General features: G+C 39.4%; 1 protein-coding gene across 3 annotated transcripts in view; it reads right to left on the bottom strand.

Annotated features, from left to right (window-relative positions):
• LOC111270331 (calcitonin gene-related peptide type 1 receptor) overlaps nt 1-27,143 on the bottom strand; it is a 64,004-nt gene that overhangs the window by 24,548 nt on the left and 12,313 nt on the right. For all 3 annotated transcript variants that reach the window (XM_086972448.1, XM_022850493.2, XM_022850494.2), the window contains exons 2-3: nt 10,356-10,532; nt 8,085-8,164 (exon numbers count right to left, since the gene is read on the bottom strand). In XM_086972448.1, the coding sequence (XP_086828574.1) occupies nt 8,085-8,164; nt 10,356-10,532 (257 nt within the window). The remainder of the gene's footprint in view (nt 1-8,084; nt 8,165-10,355; nt 10,533-27,143) is intronic.

The raw sequence follows: 27,143 nt of genomic DNA, 5'->3' as shown, positions 1-27,143 counted from the left end.
TTACCGCCGAGCGCATGCCAACGGTAAAAACTGCACGATCATTATCATTATTATTGACTAAGGCAAGGCTACTGTATGTAGTATTGGAATTAATATCAGTGAGAGAACAAGGTTCAGGCGTACATCACAAACACCATTTCGCAATGTGTCTACCCATGTGTATCTAATTCTATAGTCAGTCGTGTCAGAAGAACATTTTTCGCTCCTTTACGGATTAGCGAACCTAAACTAACTTGGAAATCTATACTCCTTTTTGTTTCAAGCTCCTTAGCTACCTACAACGTATTAGACTAAAAAGCACCAATTCCTAGAGACCAAAAATTGCTAATACACTGCCAGGCACGAAGTTAATCTCCATATTCAGATATATCATTTCCGTCACCTATTTTCTCCTACACGGCTTTTCTGTCCCGTTTGCTTTGCTTAACTGCCATCTGTTGAAGCGCCGTCAGTCCAGCTCTTAGGATTGAATTTCCTGCAGACGGGATAATCACGCAGGATTGTGAAATCCTTCAATGATGCAGATGGACGAAGGCTTTTCTTTTTCCAAACCTAACCTGTATACAATCATCACGATGGTGATTTCTTCGCAGTCATATTTGTCCGTACACTATATAACCAGCACCCTCCAAGAATCATCATGCACTCATTGTTAGACCTCTGTGGAACACTAAGAAGGAGTCTTTATTTATTAGAGGATATAGCAGAAATGTTTTATGTAAAAAACAAAAAAAGAAAAGGGTGATACTTCATGTTGCGGTCGTGCTGACCGCTCTGATTTCTTAATGCTATGTTTTTTTTTCTAAATATTTTCCATACTTAAACAGCTTAGGCGTGTCGCTAATTGTTCCAGCAACTAATTTAAACATCACAAGGAACAGTATAATTCGATCTGTATAGTAAAATGGAGCTGAGGAAATGATTATCGTATGGCTAACAAGTAATCGATCAAATCACATCAGCGGCTAATCTATGATCCATCATTGAAAAAGAGAAAGATATTGCTGTATCTTCAATGATACTGTTGGCGTTCGTTAGGATTTTACCATGATTTTAGCTGCTTGCAAGTCAAAAGAAAAGGACACCCACTGCACAAAACCCAATATGAAATATATGGTAGAGCATGAAATAAATAAGGAATATTGCCGAAACCGCAGTGTACGTAAGATGCCTGAGTGTGTTTCCAATAAAGGTATAGGTTTAACCTTCAGTCTCGTTATAACGTACTCCTTGTTATACCTAAATTCCAATATGGATAGAAGTTCTCAGAGTACATGATCGATCACAAGTGCCTCCAGTTATTCCTTCGGAAAACTCTCGGTTAGTTCATCAGTATAACCTCCGGGAGAGAAGAGTCACTGCGTTTCCAATAGGGCAACCTTTCATCTTTCCCACAAGGCAGAAAAAGCAATTTAAACTGAATTGCCTCCAGGATTTATCGAGAAGCAAACAATTGCCAAATATTGCCTGTTCTACAAAAACGAGATTTATTTGATATTCTTTTCCCTGTTATCTTAACTATTAGAATAGAAGGGCGGGAAAAGTCCAACGATGTGTTTTTTTTTTTAAATTTTTCACTGTCAGTACAGCCTGATAACGTTTCTGTTGAAGAGAATAGGATACCGTTCTTAAATCACGAATTTGAATCATGATGCTAGCAAATTTCATCTGCAACTGAGCATAGCCACCGGCAACACTATTAAAAACAGACCTGTGCCTTTAAATTCGAAGATTCACATTTTAAACACGCCTCTAAAGAAGCGTGTTTAAAATGTGAATCTTAGAATTGCGGACTCTGAATCAGTAACGAACACGTGGAAAACAGGCCTATCTATGACTCGGAGGTCAGTTGTCATGAACATGAGTTTTTAATAGTGGTTATTGTTAAACGTAAGTGAACGCTACCATGTAGCTAAGTTTCTTGGTGGAACTTAACGGCACGTTACATAATGAAGTATTTATAAACAGAAGAACGAATAATTATATATATTAGCCTAAGCTAGGCAAAGAATATTACGCATTTTGACAAATTGCGTCAATTTGACAAATTGTTAGCCTTGCTAGAAAGGTGCAAGCCTGAAAATTATTTGTAGCAGACAACCAGGCCACCTCATATTCTGGCTTAATATTTCATCGAGTTGCGGCTAGCAAAAATAATTTTTGTACCCCATAATAACGGTTCGTGTGCGTACTCCCCGCATCCGTCGCCGCAAACTCTGCCACTGACCGAAAAATTATGGTTATTATTTAGCCTGTATGTTTGTATTTTAGCTGTTTACTTGCGAACCGAGTTATCGTTGCGCACGTGACAATTTGAAGAAAGCTGCGCTTTCTCCAATGAAGCAGAAAACTGTCGTTTTATGTTATTTATTGTCGTTTCCGGCATCTGTTGATTATTGTCTAAGAACATATTCTGCAGCATATCTATGGTAAAAATGTAACGGTGTTACTAGAAAGTAACGATAACAAGCTGCGGACCAAACCGTAAGGAGGAACACAACACAAACTTGAAGACAGTGCTACAAGTAAAAATAGATACAAAAAAACAAGTAGGTTACGTTACCATGGGACCCAGTGTCGGGTACGTATGGAACATAAGCCATGCTGGCGAGAGCGCATGTGGTAAGGCGAAATCAACATGGCCGCATAGCTATCCCTACTGGCATGATAACAGACTCCGGGGGCGATAACTATTAGTATCTATAGATGTCAGAGCCTGTTAAGCAACAACAGTAACATCCCAAATGACCGTTCTTGTTAGGGAGGCTTCTCGTCGATAAAGTTGTAGAGCATGGCAGAGCTTCCTCGAAGACACCATCAGGCCCAAATTGGCCCATTGATAAGGTCCAAGAGCCCTTTAACCGTCGAAAGTGATACTATGGAATACATTATCATTTGTTTGAAATGCTGTTACCAACAGCCCAATTCAAGGCATGCACGATCAGCACGTACATTTAAAATACGTACGTATCGACCGAAGTCGTTAATGTGCCCAATAAGCGAGTATAGTCTGTGATTTTTTATCTAGTATATCAAAAACTATCGAACCATGGCGAATAATGTTTACTGGACGCCTATCAATATCGTATAAACTATTAGACTGAGTTTGTTTTTTGGCCTTTATGCCTCAGGTGGACATAAAAGGGGTTACATCAATAGCTTTGTTCGCAGTTAGCAATATGATAACATCGATCCGCCGTGGCAGAAAGTAAACGTTCGGGCTAAAAGGAACGTCTCTAATCCCTTCGGCAATTAAACAGCAAATGGGTACGCTTTATTTTTCCTGACCTTCAGGAAATTTAGATTTATTAGATAATCGCCATATGAAGGGCAATGGAACTCATTCATTGTTTGAGCAGTCTGACCCCGATATTCATTCGTAGTAAACTTCAGAACGCATATATTCAGATTTCATTTAAGACTAACCGCGAAAGTGCACTTATTGCAAATGCCCGAAGAAACATGCTATACCATTTTATTTATTAGACCTTTAGAGAAACGTCTACCTTTGATAAACTATTAAATCTATTATTCTTTGGTACACTTGTTGATGGGTGGTCGACCATAACAAGATAAGATTTCAACTGACAGAATAAAATGAACATCAGTCCTGTTACCGTCTTTAAGGGAAATACAAGGATTCAAGCATGCCCAAGCTGTTGGGGTAGTCTTTCTTTTCAAACAAAATCAATACAACATTGATAAAAAGCTGCCATCCCTGCAGCGTAAGAACTACGACATTTAGGATATATAGTAAGCACCGCGTCGTAGATCCGGGAAAAATCACAAAATTTGTCTACTGTATTAGTGCACATAACGAATAGTTAACTATGGCAAGAATCCACAGCATAAATGGATAGCTGATTTATTTCTAACTGGAGAAGGACCTTAGCAGAGATCCAACAATGTAAGAACAAAACGATCTGGTGTATTAAAACTGATCAATACTGGAAACAATACCCAACGAGAAAGTGGCATAATACAATGTACATGTTTGTTACCTAGACTGTATGAGGTACATGTGTCGTGCTTTCTGTAATATTTATATAAGTTAGGGTTAATAGGCTGTCTGGCGTTTGGCTGGACCCTGTCTCTATCTGTGAACTATTTTTTGGTGATATACTATATGGCAAGAAAGCATGACAAATCCATAAAGTCGTTGGTGGAGTGTCAGAAAGTCGACAACGATTTGAGCTTTGAACATTAACTTAGCATCAGTAAACCGTATAGAATTGGCAGTACGTAGTGTCCCATACATTCGGAGATATCTTTTGTTAGAGGATAGTAGAAAACGGTTCTCTAGCAAAGATTTGCGCTATGAAAGGCTTTAGCTATGGGCGTCCTTTTGAAAGTTCCAGGTATCTAGTTTTAGTCAATCACTTGTCTCATGAGGCCGCAACAAAAGCGACTAACCTACAAGGATAAAAGATCAAAATTGAAGAACTAAACCGCGGACTTACGGTATAAAGCTCGCCTCACGTTTGGAGTGGAATTGAGACGTTGAATTAATGAAAAAAAAAAGGTTCTTGTCGATATTAAATACTACCAAGATAGGTATAGCGATCACTTCTTTGCTAGCCACATGCACTACACATTAGATTTGAGATGTCACCGAAAAAGTATTTGGAAAAACATTTCGACTAACTAATTAAACTTTCCGAATATCTATGAAATATACTCGACCATATAGTGAGCTTTAATTTAACAATCCAAGACAAAGTTTCCTCGATAGATATCCGAGGCAACTTCAGCATATAGCTTTGTTCTCAACTGTGAAAGTAAACGTACCATCACCTCCATTATTCTATCCCCCTACCTGCCGATCGATACTTTTTCAGATCACGAAGACTGTACATGAGCTTAACGAATCAATATGCTTCAACAATTGATATGATCGTGGTATGTTTCTCGAAAGCTCACCTTCTTATAATGACCAAGCACTCACTTAACTCTTACCACATGTTGAGTGCTGTGCCGCCGGTGTTACAATGTTGGTTGTTGTGCAGATTACCGTACATTTAAGTTACCACATTACTATAGGCATGCTAGAACAAAAATTCTCATTATTACATCCCTGATTTGCCGATATCCCTAGATCTGAAGCCACATCACTGAATCTAGAGATTTTTACGATGACCATCATCATAGGAATGCTCTGCGGCTCAGAACTAGACACCTAGAAGTAATTAACGCTCTAAAGACAAACTGTTTAAATGGCGAAACGTTAGTACAACTCGCAAATGGTAACTACATCTCAGTTGAAATTCGTCCAGCTGTTGTCGCAGACAGATCAACGGATTAGGGCGGTGTTTTGGTATACCTATAAGGTCACGAATATCAAAAACACCACGCTTCTTGGTCTTGTGATTATAAGTTAATATTGGATCCGCGGTTGATGTTCAGAACTTTCTTCCACCTGTCAACCTGTATAGTGGAAATTTTCAAAATATGGTACTGAATAAAAGTTGTCCAGCAAGATTTTAGACCCTGGTTACGCTGTCGAATAATTAGTGGTTTTCGCTTCATGCAACTAAATGCAAAAGTGGAAAATCCTAATCAAATAAGAGGTTTGGAGATATGAAGCGTGTAAGAAAACCTCTTATTTGAAGTCTAAAGGTGAATCTTTAATGACGTTTGCGGTATGTGGCCTCGTGTTGTCCTGAGGCAAAATGATTCGACCTTTTTTGCTAGACTTTCTCTCTTGAGTTGCCTGGTTCGTTCGGTGCAACTCGATTAAACAGACGTATCGATCAGCTGTTTCATTTGTAGGAAGCAATTCCCAGTGAATCAAGCTTTTGCTGTCGCAGCGAACTAGAAGCATAACTTTTTTAAAACGCAGATCTGGCCTTAGGTCCGTAAGCCTTAGGTCCTTTTCCATTCATTCCTATTTTTGGTTCATATTGACAGCTACTTTTTCTTATCGCCGGTGACATTTCTGTCAAAAACTAGTCATTGTGGCTATGTCTATATGTATTTCAATGCTCGACACCGGACGAGATATTGTGATCTAGATCCCGGACACTGTTTCCAAAGCCGGAAAATTGCAAACCCTTGAGCAGCTATTTAAACAATAGCGCCGTTACCGTACATATAGGAAGTAAAAGACAGGTGAGAATAAATGAGAAATGAATATAAAAAACGCCGTATACAATAAGAAATCTCCCCTTAGAACATGGACACATAACAAAATGCATTAAAATACTGTATGTCGTAGTTTCCTATTAGATCTTAAATAATATACTGTATAGAAAAATATAGTTTCTTTCTCCAAAAATAGATTTTCCCTGCCGCCCCGACAATGCAATATTTTGATGTTTCCAAAGCGCGAGTTAAAGTTTCTGGGCATAAACTACCAAGACCTGCGCAAAACATTACGTTGCTCCTCGTGGCTAGCGATCTATGGCCTGGCAGACTCAATATATAATTCGCGAGTACTACAACGTCACCGAAAATCCCTCCACATATGACAACTAGCTATTATGCAACTGGAAAATATTTATCGTTTTGCGATTGTTATAGTGACCTGTATCATACAGTTTGGGACACATGCAGGAAGTCCAGGAACGATAACACATAATATTTGTTAGTTACTATACGCAGAAAGATCCCGCTATAGTATTCCTTTTCATACGATGCATATATCATGCGTCGAGGCAGCTTTCGTAAGGAACATAGGGGGCATTCACTTCGAAGAAAGGCGAGGCAAATTTCCTATGCTGTTGCTTGCAACCTAAAGACGACGAGATGCTTCACTTCGAATACGGCCTTAATATTCTGTGAGTCCGACTAGACAACAGCACTTATTACGCTGTATTCTGTAACGGTTTTCTTACTACTTAATATCGATTCATAATGAAACACTGTTTACTTAAAGTTATTTACTAAACTCTTGCTAGAATGTTCATTGGATTGGGCTTAAAATGTTTATAAATTAATCGACTTCAGCCCACATCGCAAATCAATTGTTTATAATTATACAACGATTTACGAAACAAACTGCGATTTTCTTCCTTTGCTTCTTTTGCCATATTAGATCATATCAATATGGGGAGTCTATTACCTTGAAATTACTTTAGTATCTTTGCCAAGTTCAGCTTCTACCTAATGGAGACAGCATACCGTACTAAGGACATCAGTAGCGTTCTTGAACCAATTGCTAGCTAAAAAAGTTTAAGTAAGATATTTTAAAGCACTCTATAGTGTAAATATACAGTATCACCAACGTACACCACATGTAAGGAAAGCTGTTTACTTTATCTTGTCACCTAAGATATTTATTATGAGGTATGTGTCCAAATTCGTGAAAACTGGTACGTTTTTGGCACAAAAACCGACTGCACTCTCTCTAAAACAAAAAAAAAAAACGAAGAATGGCGGTCTTGAAAAGGAAAAAATAAAGCTGATGGTTCAATTTAACAGGTTTTTGTTTTGTTTAGTAGTCTAATAGGCTGGACACCCTTATTGCGCCAAGAAAGCCTTCATAACAAAGATTTGACAATTGCTCTATCGATAGTCTACGATGTTGTTAATCCTACTATATGTATGTACAATCACTGTTGTCACACAATAATTTAGGTACCGGTCCCCTTTTTTTTTTTTTTTTTTTACCTTAGAAGACAGCTTATAATGGATGTGCCGTCGCGAGATATCTATAGGACTCTATGGGTGTCTTTACGGTTCTACAACAAAAAATAATACTGACACAGCAAATGAAAGCTTGTTGTAAGAATTGTACTGAAACTGTGTCAAACTAGAGCTGATCAATCGGCGACTGTCGTTTTCCTTGTTCCTCTGCCTAGTAGTTTAACAGCGAAGAAGGTGGAGTTCGAGATAATACTGTTCGTACTTTCATAGCCAACATGCCAAAATTGTAATAGTGGAAACTAACCAACGTAAATCGAAAGCATCTTCGTTCCCCTTACGTACCCAACACGCTTACTCGATGTTAGTTGTTGAGCACGCGAGCCCCCATACTTAATAGAAGTACATAAAACGTAACATGACTGACTAGTGGGTGTACTTAATGGGCCATTTAGAACTCGATGCATTATTGGTGTGTATTCAACAAGGAAAAGAAAACTTACAATATGGTCGAGACAGGCGTTATAGTTGGTTTGGTGATCCCATTGGCCATTAAAGCCACAGCCCCGAAGGGCATACCGATCTGTAAGAAACCGAGAACGAATTTGCAACAAAGCCTTAATTGGGCTTCTAAATTCTTGGTCGTATTTCTAAACTGCTTTGTTATGTAGAGTCTTTAGATGATGATATACCGTTGAAACCACTGTTCTAGAGAAATATTCGAACTCAACATCTTTTTTCATTTGTTATCCTTTACTTCTAGTTCGTTTCCGTGTAAGAGCGATACTGTTACAGAAGCAGCACTTCTCATAAGAAGAGAGTTTAGGTACGTTCTAGATTTTTTTCGATCCCGAGCTCGCTTTTGTTGTACTGCTCGGAGCAAGCAAGCAAGTTACGCAGCCCTTCTCAACAAACTAATTAGGGTTGCGACACCAATTGAGTGCAGGATGCGATGCCAGCCAATAGGGCTAGCAAGAGTTGTATAAAACAAGCAGGATATAAATGTCAGCAAGGGTCCCCAGTCCGGACGCCGTTTGTCACTGACTCTACGGCGAAAGCTATCCAATATATGGATGAAGCAAGACGTTCGCTATCTCAGTACCATTTACTTAACGAGCATAAAAGACAAGCCCAAAGTAATCAGAACTTCCAGTTTTTTGTTGGGCTGCATGGGTGTCGCTATAATAAACCGAGCTCCCTCTAGCTAAACGGCATCGTCTACCCGTGAACCTGTGGTGCAGGGTGGAAGTTAGAACCAGACCTCTCTCTCATTAGTACCGTGAAGTACTTTTCTGGGACAGAAATAATTTTTCGCTGACAAACAGATAAGTTTAAACTTCGGAGAAAGCTTGTAGGCCGTTGTGTTTGCGTGTCTATTTATCGATTGCCGAGGAGAATGCCATGTCAGTTTTTGAACTTTATGTATAAAACTTCAGTTCTTCTAGCCAGCAAAAATTTTTCCTTTAAGCCAAAATTTAGTGGCAATAGACTACGTGTGCTCTGGAAGCTTATGTGAACGTTTTTCACTACACCTATTGCGATAGACCTAAAGGGGCAAATTTCTGTGTTAAGAATAAAGCGTTCTTTGTATCTCAGCAATAGTTAAAAGGTCAACTTTGGGTTGGTTCTATGCTTAAAATTTAAGTGTGAAAGAAACGTCTTTACGTTTTTACACTGCCGGAAATTTCAACTGTTCCTTCTGTTGCAGGCCTCGATACTGCTATTCAGTGTTGTTCCAAAAACCGGCCACTGCTTCGAGTTAGCGTTTCGGTATCACGATTAGGCATACCATCAGACGACTGGGTCCCTGCGCGCAGCAAAGTTTATCTATGCCGGAGTTCTCAACGTGTTTCTAAGATCACCAGGCAAATATGCTGCACACTAAGCTATCACGGGAGCAGCTAGAAGACTCAATACGAGTAACCTGGAGAGGTTGAGCAGCAGAACGGATATTCATCGTCTTTCCTAGTGCTATTTTGACTGAAGGCCGGCTGCACTCAGCTGCTTCTGTGATCCTACCGTAAATAGTTACCTTACGTTACTGCTATCCTATCACGGAGAAGCCACCTGCCTAATTTTTTCAACAGCTGGTTGACTGTGTGATATCGGCCTTCTAATCTACATGACTGAGCAATTGCGCAGAATACCTCGGCGAACATGAAAATGTTTATGTTTTTCTTAGCGTTACATAGCGAGCACGAAAGTTGAACTGAGACGTTGAACAGCCATTGATGTAAAAGGCCTACCCGCTGTCTACAGCATGTTAACAATAGCATGTTTATATTGGTGCACTTCGTCGGGTAAACGGTTTACCAAGCTGATGATTCTAAAAATTATGTATCAGTGAATTCATATAGGGTCTGGAAAAAAGGCCGTCTTTTATTCCCGCAGCTACATACGGCAGGGCAATACGCTTTATTGTTCTATGACGCCAGGCAAACTTTTAAACTACAGTACTTATGATCAGGATCAGATAAGTTTGCTTATACTCTATAGGATTTCGTTATTCATCCAGATTAGCAGAATACAGACAACATAGCTGACGGCTAATCTTTACGCATATATAGCAGTACGTCGGTAAAAGTGGCTCCGTCTCAGTTCCTAATTGAAACGCCGGCCATGCTTCTGTACTGCTGAGAAAAGCTGTAATTACAGTATGAAAAGCACCACTGAAGAGTCTGTAATTGATTAAAGCCTCCCTGTCTCGATCTTTGGGAAATCTAGTCGTAACCTCTCCTGTTTGATAACCGCGGCAATCGCATCTTCCGAGTTACCTTCGAATTGTTGCGGTATATTGTCGCTCGGCGTCTGTTGTAGCGTAGCGTCCACCGGCTTATATCCAACCTGTGTTTCAAGTAAACTCCGGCACGAACGGGCGACGACAAATCCGGACGGTGCAGAATTCCAGCAGAACGCCCCATCCCACGAGACCGGACAGTGGGCTTGGCTATCTGAAAGACGAACGGGACGAAGCAAACTTGCAAGTCTAGAACTCGGAAAAAATTACGAGCAAAGAAGGCGTCAATGGGTTTGGTGTCTGTTAGTTAATGTGTGAACGCCTGTCTTCTCGAAAGCAACTACTACTGGAAATTTAGGCCTTTTCGTTAATTTCAGTTAAAGGTGTAATGTTTTTCACGCACGGATAAATGGAAGGAAGCGTACTTGCAGTTCCGCAGAAGTTTTTCCGCTGAATTTGCATTACGTAAAGTTTACTGCTAGTATTGACAGTGGTAGTAAACACATTTCAGATGTGGCAGCAGCCGTAAGGTTTGCCACCACTTAATTTGGCTTAAGTGAGATATAATGTTGAATTCTAGCAAACTCTAGTGATTTCTTTGTAGATAAGGGAGCCTTAGCTTAAATGACCTGGGTGTTTTTCATCTATTTTCTAACAGCAGAAACGCGTACGTTAAGGGCACGTCTCAAAGGGGAAAAGGAACGCGTTGGGCCAGTGCTGGGAGTACATACATCTTTTATATGAGCTTCGACTATACGCAGTTGTACAGGTGAGGTTTTGGTATGCCTCTTGCAAAAAGCCTCCGTAAGAAATCAAGACGATGACATGCTCCTAACATAACAAACAATAGACGTTTTTGCGGTCTATTGCTAGGGCACAGCGGTAACGAATCACTTTGTTGTCATGTCTATATGCAGTATTTACCCTTTTTATGTATAATAGCGCGAAACATGTAGCCAATGCGTTTGTGAGTTGTTGTGGATCAGGAAAAAACCAAACATACATAGTAAAAACCAAAATCACTTGTGATACATTTTATTGTAACTAATTGAAGGTGGTAGATATTATTCTATTATTAAATAGAGCATATAGCACACTTGTCTATAAATGCGATTTACAAAGTCAAAGTTATTATGGAACCCGAGAAACCCATATCACTCACTCACTCACTCTATCAGAACACCTTACCGATATCGTGGTAAACGTCCTACTAGTAAACTGGTTTTATCACACTCTTTCGATTGTCCGACTTTGGCTGTGATAATATCACATAGATTTTGATTCGCTTTCTTAACCCGCTTCAGATAGCCTACTCTATCAGATTGCATCAACCATCAGGCTCCGTACTTTCTTTTATCTAGTAGCAGAATACAGCAGTGGTTCAATAGAAGCTATCGGAGGTATAAAATTGCAACGGGGGAAGAAATGGTTACTCTCTCTAATTATTTTCTGGCAACGATATGTAGATTGGCCAAGCAATATGGTAACAGGGCCTTAAAAAGGCTTAAAAGAGCAACTTAAACTCTAATTGGCAAAGGTAGTACTGAAGAGTATCCTCTAAATGACCACCTGAACAACAGAGCAAAATTCAAACTGGTTGTCTTAATTATGACCCAAAAAAAAGTGTGCTTACCTTTAATAATATTGGGTGGTCGCTGCGGGTTCGTGTAAACTGAATATGCAGTAAGCAATGAAAATACAGTCAGAAGAGGGAGAGCAATTCTAGAACCTATCCTTAATGACCATCTTATGCTTGTCTTCAGATCGACTATTTCCGTCTCTTTTCAAGAAGGACAAACTTTAACGTATATAGTTTAGTGCCCCTTTTTGTGATAGACGAATGAGATGAGATTATTTTAAACGGAGGAGTTTCCTTATAATCTAAGAGAATATATGGTTATTTTTAACTGGAACTTAGAGCAAATTCTAATATCAATACAACATATTTATTCCGCCTCAGATTACTCCACTCGAAAGTAACCATTGTCTCTGTGTACATTCCGTATTGCTTGTAAACTGCACCATTAGCAAACTGATTATCACATGTTTAGTTTAGCCTTGCTGAGGCCCAAGGGGGAGGCTGAAAGAAATAAAATTTCGTGACGATCACTAGAACCTTGCTGGAACCCTCAATGCTGCTAGGATATAATGGAGGTCCCTGCAAGTAACGGTTCCATCAGCTCCTTAAAAGCATTTCTACATACGAAGCGTAGAAGAATACGACGTTCTTAGCTTAATTTAATGCTATCAGGTTTAACCTTACAAAAAAAACAGTAACCTTCAAACACTTAGAAGTCTCCGCTTGCTCAGAAAATCATTTTGTTTACTTCAGATCGACACTAAAGAACCAACACAATTTTATCATTACTAAAAATAAACAGACGTACAATTTCGACGTCCTTGCACTTTATAATATTATCATTTTTTTACTATTAAATTATGCGACAATTATCTGGCGGTAATCGTTTATGTGGAAACACCTTGTAAGGAGCACGCACATGTTTTTTTTGAATGCCTTCCTTCGTCTTATTCCAGGAGGCTCCTTAACCTGGTTACACCGTTACCGCATCTCTTCGAGTTTCTATAGAACCTCACTTTTTCAGGATCTCATCTGAGATGCTTCTGGTTACGAATTTGTACACGTGTTTTTAGATGCGTTTCATGGCAAAAAAGATGTCGAATAGCCTTGTCTCTCGCAATAAAAAGAACCGAAGGCAAAGCCCATGGCCCTGCAGATAGTAAAACCTGTTATGTCGTTCAGTGGATATTTTGTTAGCAGCCTAATTGAGCACTTCATATGTCCACAGATTAGTTGGCTATGACTGCAGCTTTCTTTATCAATATAGAAACATCTATACGACCCTACTATTTGTTTAGTTTGATCAACCCAGTCCATCGAGCTCTCGTAAATTTAGAGTAACTGTGAATGATGGAAAGACGCCGTGTAAAAACGACAAGAAAGCCAGCTGCCAATTAAGGACGTAGGTTCCTTAATAGAACCAGTAGTAACGCTTTGAATAACAAAAGCAATGCTATCGACTGCTATTCTCGTTTTCTAGTTCTTTTATTAGCCTTAAATGGTTGTCTTTCAGATTGATCAATTGAAGTTTAGTTGTCGAATTGCTAGAGGTCTGAGTTTCCTTTAGGAAATAGCTACACAGTCGTCAAGATGTTCATGCCCAGCAGCTAAAAAAAAATCTATAGTCTTTCTTTTAGTTCTGTACAGAAAACACCTGCGTGCATTCATGTGAAGGATTATATTAAGACAATAAATATAAACGGTAGAAAGGCTTTAATGGACGAACATCGTGACTTTCAAAGGTCTGCAGGTATTAAAAATTTGGCTCTTGACAGTGCACTGGATTCATTATGTTAGATGATTTTCCTTTACCACACTTATTTTATGCCCCGCACACACACATTCACATGTAACTTCAGTAACGTAATATCAGGTGAAAAACAAAAAAAAAAACTAATTGAAGAAATCATCAGCGATACGACAGTAAGCGCTACCTTGCCAGTCGCAAAGAGCCACATCCATGTACAGTTTTACCACGAACCACAAACAACAGTGTTGTCTGGACCGTTTATTATTGCAGGGTACTATCGTCACTAATTTAACGAATTCAAAGAACCTTCCCTTCAAGGAAGGAGGAAGAACCCTGCTCCCCTGAACCCCTGCTGTTGGATTGACATTTGTCGTTTGTTAAAGTTCAGCGTTCTTTTTGTTGCGCTTGGGTTTTAACCTATGACCGCTATAGTCTCTATTTCATTTGCTCTGAGTCGCACCATATAACGGCGATGAAAAAATATTTTATAGAACTTTTCAATAGACTGTCATTTCATGTATTTGAAAGCTAGTTCAAACAAAACTTGACCTAATAAGAACGTTCAACAACACAGGAACTCTGGTCAGAAATTTTGTATATTATTTGTTATATACTATAGAAAAAGCCTTCGATTGATTATAAATCACTCCAGATAGTCCAGAATACGCTTGGTATAATAAGCATTTTCATGTGCATGTGTGATCAACTGCAATGTTAAATTAGAAGAAAACCATAGATGTTACCATACAAATGTGATGGATAACCTATTATTACAGCGATGACCCATGCAACTCAATAGAAACCGTATCTGTGATGGGCACAGGCTCGACTTCTGCCTACCGCTAACTAACTGACGATAACAAAGACGAGATGATGATATCAAGCCTTTCATCCCAAACTGAGAAGCCATCCGAACCATAAAGTGCGAAAAGATCATATCTATTTAACCGACAATTGATAATAGATTTAATCAAAAAGCCAAGTCGCACAGCGGCAAAACAATCCGCGTGCTCTCAGCCGTTGCTAGTCCGCCTTCTACTTTAGTTTGGTGACTTTTTAAAGATAAAAAACGATCTTTTCTAGCCGTTTAAAGATCTTCGTGTAGACAGGTCACGCCTTTAAAGAATGCATTCTAGTTCAACCCATTTCTGCTACGTTGTTAGGAGCCGGAAGTCTACGATCTCTGTAAAAAAAAACCTTTTATTAGGTGCATGACTTTAGTTTACTATTTAAGAAGCTCGTTGCATCGCTCACTGCAGCCGACAGGACACGCACTATATGTAGAGAACTTGAAGTATTCCAAGTGCTTCATATGGCCAGTTTTCGTTTTCTCACGACTGGGTAAGCGCAAGACAAGTCATTACCTACTCTTGAGCCTCGTGTCCCGCCTACTGCTAATTGAGCCGTTTAGAGTCCTAAGTGTGTCTTCTTTTTAACATGCTTTTATAAGTATAAATTGCACAAGTTAATTGGTCGTCCAGTGTTTAGATTATCTGGAACTAGTTCGACTGTTTCAGATGCCGATCGCGAGTGACCATCAAGTTTTGAAGTCGCACAAAAGCTCGTCCTCATCTATCTAATTACTTCGAATGCTATCTCTCTGGTCGCTCAATACATATTACCTTGAAAAGATGTGCCTCATTTGGATACTTTTACGGCTCTAAACTCCTCGCGTGCAGCAGCATATCATTTGATGTTTCGAATGTACTCAATTCATTCGTTTTCTATACAATCTTCCACTCTGGAAGAAGCCATATTCTGCTCGATGAGACCCTTTACGTACCGGCCATCTTTACCCGAAACGAATCGCAGAGCTGTCGCTGAGTGGATAGCCGATTGGAGAGCTTAGCAAGAAAGATGTTCTCCATTAACATACTAACCCACGCTTGTGGAACTGTACCTCGCGACGCATAGGAAATTTATTGGCCCAAGCTGGACAATTTAAACTACTATAGCGATGCTGGGTAATGGTTGAATCGAGGGTAGACAGCCTAGTGCTTTCTGTCGCTTTTTCTTTATTGGAATGAAATTAAAATACAGTGCATTTGTTACTGGATCGCTTTGTTATAGAAGACACGTGATTGCCGTAAAGATTCGAACATGTCGCATCCTTTCTTTTTCTGTAACGTCACAGTTGTACGAAACCTTGAAGTTCATGAAGTAAACGACGATTATTCGGCCTTTTTAAACAGTATGAAAAGGCCCTAGGGTAACTGTATCACAACACATTCTATATTAGAGTGTTTCCAAGCATATTTGTGGTCATTGCACAAAATACTTTTGCGATATAACGAATATTATATATATTTGCGCGTAGTATAGGTATGTACTTTAAGGTGGTGAGACGGATGTATTGAGCCTGACAGCACAGAGCCTTCTCGAAACGGCTGTTCTACTCAGAGACGATTCCGCCAGCGAATGTTTTTTACGTGCTAAGTGTCCTATGAATAAAACATTGACTGCCAACTTTTCCCGAATACTGCTACTTACCTTGGTAAGGACTATTTAAATTAATCGTAATGCATTTGGCACCGAGTATCCGTGTAAAGCCAAATTAAAGGTTTTTTAAGAAATAACCCTTTCCAATTTGTTACCAATAAATTTGGTAGTTACCCAGATAATTTATACAATAAACAATGTTGAGTGCCAAATAGTCTATCACTATAAAATCACATCCCACATTTGATGTCACATTCAAAAAGAAAAAAAAAAAATATATATATATATAAATATATATATATATATATATATCAAAGCGGAACTCCCTTCCCTCCATATGAACAGAAAACTAAAGAGAGTCCACAATATAATGCTGGGTCGTGTCCCGGCGTATACGAAAGTTAGCGACGATCGCATGCAATCTGTTTAGACCCACTCGATCCAAAGATGTTGAAATTAAACTACCGCTACCGAAAAATGGGGCTTTGCTAACTTATTATGCTGTGCCCAGACATCGTACGATATCTGTTTTCGAGCTTCTACCACGTTTCCAGGTACTACAGGTCAGATCACGTCGACGCTAAAGAACGCTTTTGTTTCAAAATCGAACTTTACGCGATCGAACTGCTTTGCAATGGATATGTAGATAATACAAAGTTACTACTTTTCTATTAGGTAAAAGCGCTAAGTGCGTTAATGCTTTTAGCGTGTGATAGTCATATATAGAATTCCATATACAATCGTTTCATTCTAAGATCATAGAAACGCGCTTGTAATAGCAAAACAATGTAACTCTATCTACAAGGGCTCATTTGGTTGTATTTCGAAATTGAAAATAGGCGCCAAAAGCCTACAGATGATATCGTGGATTATATGAAGCTCGTATCTCGATAGCAATGAAGCTTTAGCAGAACCATAAGCCAAGTTTGTTATGAATTCTGGGTAGTAAAAGATAATATGTTTATTGTCGTGCTTTCACACAATAGGGCACGCTTCAGGTTAGTCACAAGCGACAACAACAATATGTCGGAAGGATGAGCCAGGTTTTAGGATTTTAGCCAGATGAGGTTTTATTACTAAACCGGCAACGCAACAAAGTTCTTTTTTTTCGGCATTTTATTCTAGAGAACAAAGTGCCAATTTTACAATATGGACTTTGGATAGCTTGCATTTCGGACGGTGTGAATTCTGCTATTTAGCCTGCTGGTTAGAGATATATAGGCATTGGAAGGACCTCAAAAGAAGTACTAATGGAAAGATATATGGAAATCTTAAACAATCACAGCTCAGGAGTGAACTTTTCTGCGTATGTGCGGGAACGTGTTCTTCTCGACCGAAATAAATTGACTGACAACTTTACAGCGTCGCATCTATTGAGCGTAAACTTACCTTACGAATTGAACAGCCCATTATCTAAGCCAAACGACGTAGGATCTTTTGAACCTGGGTTATGTTATGGTTTTCCCAGTAAACGAAACAAGGAATTGACAGGAACAGAAAGTAGTAGTAGTAGTAGTAGCAATAGCGGCAGCAATCGCAGCATAATTCTCAGGAAGCGTCTGTCAAGACGCTTCCTGAGAGCGTTTTCGTAGCGCGCATGGTGACTCGTCTAGAAAGACATTGTATCAGCTGGTGAACTTGTTCTATTGTAGACACAAATTGAATTTCGTAGCTTTTTCGTTTTCCTTTTTTTTTTTTTTAAGACACAGTGTTTGTTGTACAGAATAAGGCAACAATTGCTGCCGCGTGGGTTCTCGAATCTTTTTTTGATTAGCGATCAGTCAGCTGGACTAATTTAGCTTGTACTAATTATACTCGTTTTCGTCTTATAACATAAATAAAATTGATAGTTGTTTGAACGATCGTTTATTTAAATACGGTATAATAGTATAAGTACATGTTAATAGCTAAAACAGAATCTGATATAAAGTACTAACCGTTTTATCGATTAGCTTACGTAAAACAGAAAAAGTAGAGGTGGACAATCCTAGATGCATCTAGTTTCCGTCATATCAGAACTGACTGATATTGCTTCTAGGCGGGTAAGCGATATATGCCATTTTGTATGCGTTAAGCAATGGTCATCTACGGGTTAATTTCGTCCTTAATGAAGAATATACTGAAATGTACGTAGCCTAACATGTTATGCGTCCTAGACACGAAATATCTTTTAATGAAATGGTTTTTGTCTGTCGTTAAGGAAAAAGTTTCCGGCTAGCAATACTTCATTTTTGATTTTTGCTGTGATTTGACTTAAGTGTGAGACGATTGAAGCAGGACTACATTGTAGCTGGAGATTACCATAAAAATTACTCTATTATCGAACAGATCTGTCGAAAAAAATAAAACTTTTAAAGCACTAAGAGTACGTTCATGCTTTTCTTTCTGGCGGACTAACGATTCCGCAAAAAGATCCTCTTAAGTAATATATGGTTTATATCCTGAGTTAAATAAACCAATATAAACGTCCAGTGGGGCTCCAGCGTTAGTCTATGTACAATAGCAAAACCCAATCAGCGACATCATGGTATTAAATAACTATTAGTTTTTTCTGTTCTCTGTTTTTATGTATACGTTTCTTTTCTAGTGGCTTGGGCGTTTCTACTATAGTGTAGACAGGTCCTCAGAATTGACTTTTTACTGTACCATCAATGACTACCTTCACTGAAAACTCTAGCGGGGTGCGCCTATCTAAGATTTACCTAATAGATCTATGAGAACCACATGGGAGACCATTTATAAATACTCACATTTGAACCCGTAATGGCTATACATCTGTGGTCTCTATGGCAACTATTAGTAATTATTACGGGATCAGTGTGTGTAAATGCGATATGTAAACGATCAAATCTAGCTTTGAAACCAGTTTTGCACTTAACCGATCTAAACTGGCCATGGTAAAGATCGCATTTGTTCGCTCGTCCTAAGCGTCCATAATAGCGACTTTTGAAATAACATTACTACGACCGCTACGATGAACTCAGCGGACGCTGTTGAACGTTGTGCTTTTTACGCTCGAAAGAACCAGCTCATTCTTGTTCCCGCAACAAGTTCTGTTTACTGACGGCGTGTCAAGAGCTCCTAGCGGTTTTGGTAGCAATCGTGTGTACTCCATGATGACAATACCCTGTACTTTCTACTTTCGTTTGACTTCCAAAGCGTTTTCTACCACTGTTGCCATCATTATATTACAAGCCCTTACAACGACGTACCACAGACCTACAATAACGACAGCAAAAAATTCTACAAGTTTGGCCTTCTTGGCCCATCAGTGGCACATTAAATCCTTTCTCCCGATTCCTTTTCAAAATTCCTACTGCCAACGAATGCACAGCCGTTGAAGAGTTGTTTGGCTGACTTAAATAAAGAGTCCTATTTCGAATGTCACCTACATTGCACGCCTTCGAGCGTTCCAATTACCGTATACTGCGCCATCGTCTGTCTCTCCCGGGTAGGATAGCTGGAACAGAGGCTATATGTCGATTTTTGGCGTTTAGTTTAATTTGAGTTTCCCAATTCATTAACGAAACTCACTTCAAAAGCTGCTTAACGATAGGACAGCCAGAGAAGTGGCAGTTTTACCCTGTAGTCTCTATTCACACATACCTCGAAAATTAACGGTGATTCCCAACACCCATAATGAGTTTGCTAGGCAGAACGTGCCGGACCTATTGGATTAGAATAGAACGCTGCTGTAATCGTGGGATATAGTAAACAAATGTTTTGAGTCTTACGTCCGATCAGTCATTGCGTCAGATGTCTGGCCTTTGGCGCGAAGTGGAATGTGTAGAATATCTTATATGTCTTCGATAGGCGAATTCGTCACCGTGGAAGGATTAAGATGACTCATGGCATGTATTAACGTAATGCCATGGATTTGAAAAATGTTATTCATTTGTTTTACGCCCGGTACCTAATAGCAATCTTATCTCGTCGTCTGCTCAGCCTAGCGCTGATGAGCCACTAAGAGGTTCGGGTAACCACCTATCCTGTTAAAATGATCCAAAATGTTGTTCTCTAATGAAAAACATTTTGGATCATTTTTATAAATATTTAGAAAAAAATTATAGATAAGCTATCGATATTTGTAGGCTAACTGTAGGCCCCTTGCACAGATTATCATGTTAGGTTAACTCAGTTTGTCTTGCATCCTTGTCAACTAATAACGAAATTAAATCCTCACACGAGTGTTTGCGAAACCTCACTTCAGTACCAGCATTAAACTTTTATTACGTGACAAGAAGAAAACACTACGTTTATACAGTCATCAGGGTCTGCGATCGCTTTTTGGCGAGATCGTATAGAGTTTTACCTCGCATTAATTGATACAACGTATAATACGACCATTTAGAATAATTGTGGCAAAGCTCTGAAAGGAGTTGGATCAGTGTCGTCAAGGGAAAATGGCTTTTTAAGCGATTGAACTTCAACGGAGTATTCAGCCCACTAATTAGCCTAGTTAATCAAATCACGGGCGTCTTCACATTACCACGCCCCTCCCTACTGTTGGAAGTATGCCCAAAATGAATGAAACGTTTCGTGTTTCCGACTGAGGTTTAAATAGGTCACATGGTTAGGCAGAATTCAACGAAGCAACACTCTTTGCTATTCAAATATATTTTTGAAAAAATAAGCCGAGTTTTTACGTTCAGTTATAAATTAGAAACATGCAAAAGAAATTTGCAGACGGATACCGATTGTCTATGTATGGGGTCGTCAGAAAAATATTGACCGCGCTCCATTCAAAATGGGAGCAAATATATTTTAGACCTTCAAATGATGTTACTAAACTAAATGTGCGCCATTTTGAAGAATGACCCCCTAAAATTTTCTGGTAGTACTATCGTCCCACTGCTGTAGAATTTCTGCGGTTTTAGGGACTGGGGAAATTGTTACAAATTATTTTTGCATCTCTCTATTGAAACTAAACTAGTGCCATCGAAGGAACCCTGCAGAGACGGAAACAGATGATAGTGTAAAGTCCGGACTATACAGGGTATGCGTTCAAATCTCCCATTTAAATTTTTTCATTTTCTGCTGGATATATCAGAAGGATGTATCTGGTCGGGTATTGTTATGGTGCGAGAGGACATTTTTCTGTGTTTAACAGTTCCGATCAGTTCGTAAACAGCAGAAATCTGAATCAACCGTTTAGCGAGGTGGAAACGACTTATATTCCGTCATTCCTTCCCAGTCACGCAAACACATAGCTTCACCTCTTATGGCCTCAGTCTAGGTTCTGCCACAGATTTTAGAGCATATTTTTCTATTTGCACATTATCGCGTTTTGTGATCCACCGTTTTTCGTCCGTAGTCAATCGCTTTAGAAATGGCTCGATTTCCTTACGTTCGTGTAGAGTTTTGCAGATGAAAATACGATCGAGACAATTATCCTGCGTCAATTCGTGTGGCATCCAGAGATCGAACTTTTTTTTTTGTAGATAACGTTCCTCAAATGGCTTAAAACTGTTCGGCAGTAGATGTTTAGTTCTTCAGCGATATCATAGCTACACATGCCTCAACTTCCGCAATAATTTCGTCAACTTCCATAATTTGTCGACCACGACAAACATCTTTCACAACGAAATTATTTACGAAACGATAGGATCATCTTTGGGACATTCCGTACGATAATGCATCTTGACCAGGAACAACGTGAATGTTTGTGGGCCTGGGCAGCATTTTCGCCCCATACTAGTCCCTTGCGGCCGAGCCTCCCCCTTCGCTTCCTTGCTTCAGCGTCGGCGATCACGTACACCGCGACTTGGCGCCTCTACCAGTATTAACGGTTGTAACATAAATAACTTGCCTCTATCGGTTATTTGGCTCGTAACATCCTTAGTGAGTTCATCGCTCCCTGCCAATTTTAAACGACTAGGTCGTCGGTCGGAAACAGATACAATATCGGTTAGCGCCTAGAGCTCTTATTCCCTAACCATATTTAAGTTAATAGCTATTCACTGTTTACTTGGTCGTTACAACATACATAACTTGGAAATTTGAACTAGTCCTAACATAAGTACGACAGAGCATATTCCAACAGAACAGTTTTACTGTCGCAATACTGCGCGTAGATTCTATTAGGAGTGTTCTTTAAAAGCGTATTGGCTCCTGTTTCTGCATTGCCAGAGGGTGCATTACGCGATCCTATAATATTTTACGCTACACAAACTGTCACTGCCCATGAACATTTGAGCACATGACAAAAACTCAACTCTGGCTCGAAGGTAAAACACAGGCACGTTCAAGCTAGGATGGAACTCTTTTTCAGATTTGCACTTGGATATAATTTTTGCTAAAACGAACTTCTATTTGTGACTAACGATAAGTTGGTCCAAAACTTATGTTTGACTGACAAAAATATGTCATCGCATTACATGTGCAGTTAATACGGTTTTTCTCGAAAAATTAGCGGCACAATCGCGCAAAGGCTATGGTCGATCTCTTGAGATTTTAAACTGGTCGAAGCACTGTGTTTCTAGCTTAGAATGCGTTCTCGAGGAAAAATTAAATATTTTTAAAGCAAAAGATTCGTTTATATTCTGCTGTTATCCAACTCGACTCGGAATAACTTATAACGGCTGCAGCATTAGCACCAGCAACCATACACAATATAACTTATATTATTATACTAGACGGCGACTACGAAACAGCACACCGATAACAACGCTTCTGCAAAACTTTAGCATGTTATGTGCATTATTTATATTTAGTTAATTTTCGTATTGTCGTATCATCTCTGATTTGCAAAAATAAGGATAATTGCTGACTATGGTGGACAAAGTTCAAGATGAACACCTGAAACATAATCAAAAGTCAGAAATAATGATCTATTTCTCTACTACGTTCTACTTCGATAATAAAAAGATGAAGAATCCTAATGCCGGCAACTCTCTAACTTGATATCTCTCAAACAACTCCGGTGTTGCTTTGAAATCGATTCCCGTTATGATGCGCTTGACTTGGCCCAGTTCCTCTTCAACCGAAGCCGGCTTTTTCGACCGAATCTCCATTATCTATGCCGCGTCTGCAATTATCGTGATCACGGTCGGCAGCTGGTTGCTGTATAAAACGGCGAAAAGATATTTGTTTTCGGCATACTCGTATTGAGTTTCTGAAGAATAAAGAATGCAAGTGCTATCCTATTACTGTATTAAAAGATATGCAACATAATATATCATCGCAACGCAAAAATTGGACGCAGATTCATTTAGAAACAAAATGCCTGTAAATCAACCATAGAAATGCAGTCGTAATTCTATCTAGTTGGTTTATAGAAACGCATTTACAGGTAAATTGGCACGCTGTCACCAGCTATGGCAAAATATTCCAAAGAATATCCTTCGTTTTATCTGAATCTAGAAGAATTCTTTGCGTTTTTGAGATGTGAGAACATTATATTTTACAGCATGGACCCAGTGACTGCAGTGGACGATTTAGCAGTTTTACTTGATCTGAAGTATATTGCTTAACATGAAAGTAGATTGAACCAGGCTATTTTCATCTGTGCTGTTTTCACAGTACGCTTTTCGATGAAGCCATTAGCCGCTGATATTTGTACGTTAACTATTACTTCTTGCGTATATTAATGTCCTTACTTGACTGCGTCTGCTAGTTCGGTCGTTCACGGAACCGCTACAATTTCTGCATACTTTAAATGCGCACAAGCTCAAGTTGAATCGCATTTCGGATTCATCAACCAGCCATCGTCCTTATAGCTCCTTTCCAATACTAACTAGGGCGTGCGTTTCGACGGGACCTTTTTTGCTTACTCTGTGTCGATCGACACACTGTAGACTTGATCTTACTGTTCTTTTTTTAAAACAAATGTACTGTTTGAGGCGCCTATCATGCTGAATCCTATGAAAATTTGCCTCTTCAAAATGCTGACTCACCGTGCCTCGGTTGACGATGTAACTTGACCAGCTGGGCCCGCGCTTTTTTGAAATTATTGTTTCCTTAGAAAATAGGTAAATTACAAACAGTAAAAAAACAAGAAAAAAAAAAGCTGTAAACGGACATTTCTAAAAGAGCAATGGAAACTCAAACGGGAGCTTTATCAATAATTGCGATTAGTGAAGCAACCATAGCTGTACATTCTAAGTGAATTTGTTGCTGCCTTCACGGATGTACTAATTGAAACAGCAGAATCATAACGTAACGACAACGATTCGTGTGTTTTATTGAATACGTCGACACACGGATTTTGCCGTGCACACTTATGTACGTGGATGGTTCGTGCAGCCTCTATTTTCAATTTGAAAATATAGTTCGAGCATATTTTTTCTTTTGAGACTTAGCCAAGACGCGCGTTATTTTGTAACCCTTGATTGGGACAGGAACGTATATTGTTGTTTAACGCTTCCTGATCGTTCGCTGTCAACACAGAGCTGCGCCCAGCTTCTTCAACGTACAGTTAATAGGTTAACAAAAAAAATAAGTTTTGAACTAGATTGCTGTGACCATATAGGAGTGGTACCTTACTATGCTAAATGCGAGCTTATATAAACACCTCTTGATTGCGGAAAATTTTTTACTCCGTTTCCTATTGTTGCTTGTGGCTCTATGCTGTATAGTCAAGTGGTTAGTAGAACTCATCAAGGTGAAGATCATGTTCTTCACTTCAACTCGCGGATCATTATGAACTGAATAGTACATGCCGTTAGTTTCCAAACTGTCAAACGTATATAGCTATTTATATAGGGATATATATAACTACCATATTACGACATCATTGTATCTTAATATAATCCTTAAATTAGATCAATGGTATCAATATGTCTAACCCTGCAACGAAAACTCGCTTGGTGAATCATGTATGAAGTGCCGACAGAGCAATGTTACACACTGTCTCACTGTTCATTTTTGTTTTTTGCTATCCATTCAGTAGTTCGAAGCTTTCGATGCCTTCAACCTAATTAGAGAATCATGTTGCTTACACAGTTAATCAAACGATTCTGAACAAAGCGGCAACGCCATACGCCCGTATGTACCTGCGTATGTACCGATGGATCCATAGAAGCCGAATAGATAGCCAGTAAACATGTTGCTGTATACTACTAGTACGACGCTACGTTGCCGAATCCACGACATTCTAACTTAATTTTTCAGAGTATTTTCTACATTCATCTTTACTTTTCTGGTCCTTGTGTCATGCATGTTACCAGCCAGGCCTCGCATTTTCCACATAAGGTGAAGACTAAGGGCGGGACCGAGGGTATAAATCAGTTTTTAGTTTTGAATGTGGCCCATGTATTCAACTGTTGTAGCATGTATACGCATTTTTTCTATCCTCTGTCGCACATCCTTCTTTGACACGTCATGATTTTTGCGTGGACCCGTTTTAAAATCAAGTCGATCGAACTCGCGTCGCTCCTTCCACTAACTATTCCTCTGCCCCGGCCTAGGCCATGTAGGCGACCTTTAAAAATGCACTTCGAGACCGTAGCGCGATTTCGAACATATATACGAAACACAGGTGTGCACACACTATTCACGTCCATGGGTTGCGTCTCCTTTGTTATGCTCTTTACTCGTAGTTCTCGTCTGCCATTATGACTACTGTCTACTCGAAGGTGAAACGCTTGTCGAAGTTTTCAATGCCACCACCCAATGGTCACCTCTTTTTTGCCCGCAGTTTTGCCTACTAGTTATGCCCTTGGGACTGGGCAGCCACCGCATTTGTATTCTCACGTTGCGTACTGTGTATGGTGGACGGTAAGCATGGGCGGCACATTAGGGTTGATATCCGAAGTTAGAAATTCTACCGCAGCACAGCCCGTCTCTACGGACTTTGCCGGCCTGCACTTCTTGTTTCAACCAGAAACGAGACGGTAAAATCTCTCATCTACGATGGGTGTATCAGGAACAGTCATTTATGTCAATCAGCCAATTGACTGGACCTTCGAAGTGACACGACGCAATCGCAGAATATGTAAATTTCACACTCTATAAACTAACTCACACCGCGTCTTAAAGCTATTGAATTGGGGGTTGCATTAGCGTATCAATGCACATTCTTCATATGTGATAAAGTCATATCGCGTACGTTACATGTTATCTTGATTTTTGCACGATATATATCACATTTTTATACTTAGGTATATTTCTCAAATCTGAAATAGATTCATGGTCTTGATTTTAGCTTAACGGCGTGTGAAGGCACCCACTAAATCGTTACGTTATTCGTTTACTGGGTTTACTGTTTAGTATTGCCGACCTTGAGCATATTATATCCGGAAGAAGTATATTTCTTTGAAAGCATATTCCAAGCTATAAGGTTTTAAAACGCATAGATCCCCTATATTTTAACGTATTCTGCTGTGTTCGGCTGTCGGGTCGTAATGTTGGCATTGGCTCGTATATTGGTTTCACTTCAATGTTGCCTGATTTATTCGACCTGTAGTATGGCCGTTCCTTCGAATCTTCAGTTGCTTTCGGTATCTATGGTGTGTTCTCATGGGTATCCTAAATCTTATGTCTCGACTTTTCTATTAAAGTACATTCCATTCCTTCTTGCCTAGTCGGCAAGCCTCCTTATTCACCGTCGCGCGATGCCGGCACCGTAAAAAATAAATGACAATCTGAGTTACAGCCAATATCAGGGTGTTCTCCTCGACAACACGCTTAGCAGTTGTACTCTCGCTTGAGCGATCCGGCGACAAACGGCAAGCACGCATACCTGTCGTGTACCGCCTACATAATACCTGTCGCCTAACGTATTTACCGTTTTATAAATCAGACTTTGTCCCATACAGTGACCTACCGCCAAGTACAATGGCCATTGGTGAATTTTGACGTACGAACAAAAAAGATGAGACCATTATGCGTTGGTTAAAAAAAAGTTACACACATTATAGGAAGCTAGCGCGTATCATTTTATTTTATGCCCAATTTAATCTAGTACAAGAAGAAGAAATTGTAAGTAGTTGCGAGAAATTAACTTGTCAATGATCTTGTAGAATGTTTTCGCTGAAAATTCAGGCATGGACTTATCGCTGGACTCATAATAATATTATTAAGACATTAAGATCTACGAATCCATTCTAGCACGTTAA

This window comes from Varroa jacobsoni, unplaced genomic scaffold, assembly GCF_002532875.2.
Source record: "Varroa jacobsoni isolate VJ856 unplaced genomic scaffold, vjacob_1.0 scaffold_1463, whole genome shotgun sequence".
NCBI classification, from domain to species: domain Eukaryota; kingdom Metazoa; phylum Arthropoda; class Arachnida; order Mesostigmata; family Varroidae; genus Varroa; species Varroa jacobsoni.
Note: the sequence above shows the minus strand (reverse complement) of the source record. Positions and strands in the feature narration are given on the sequence as shown.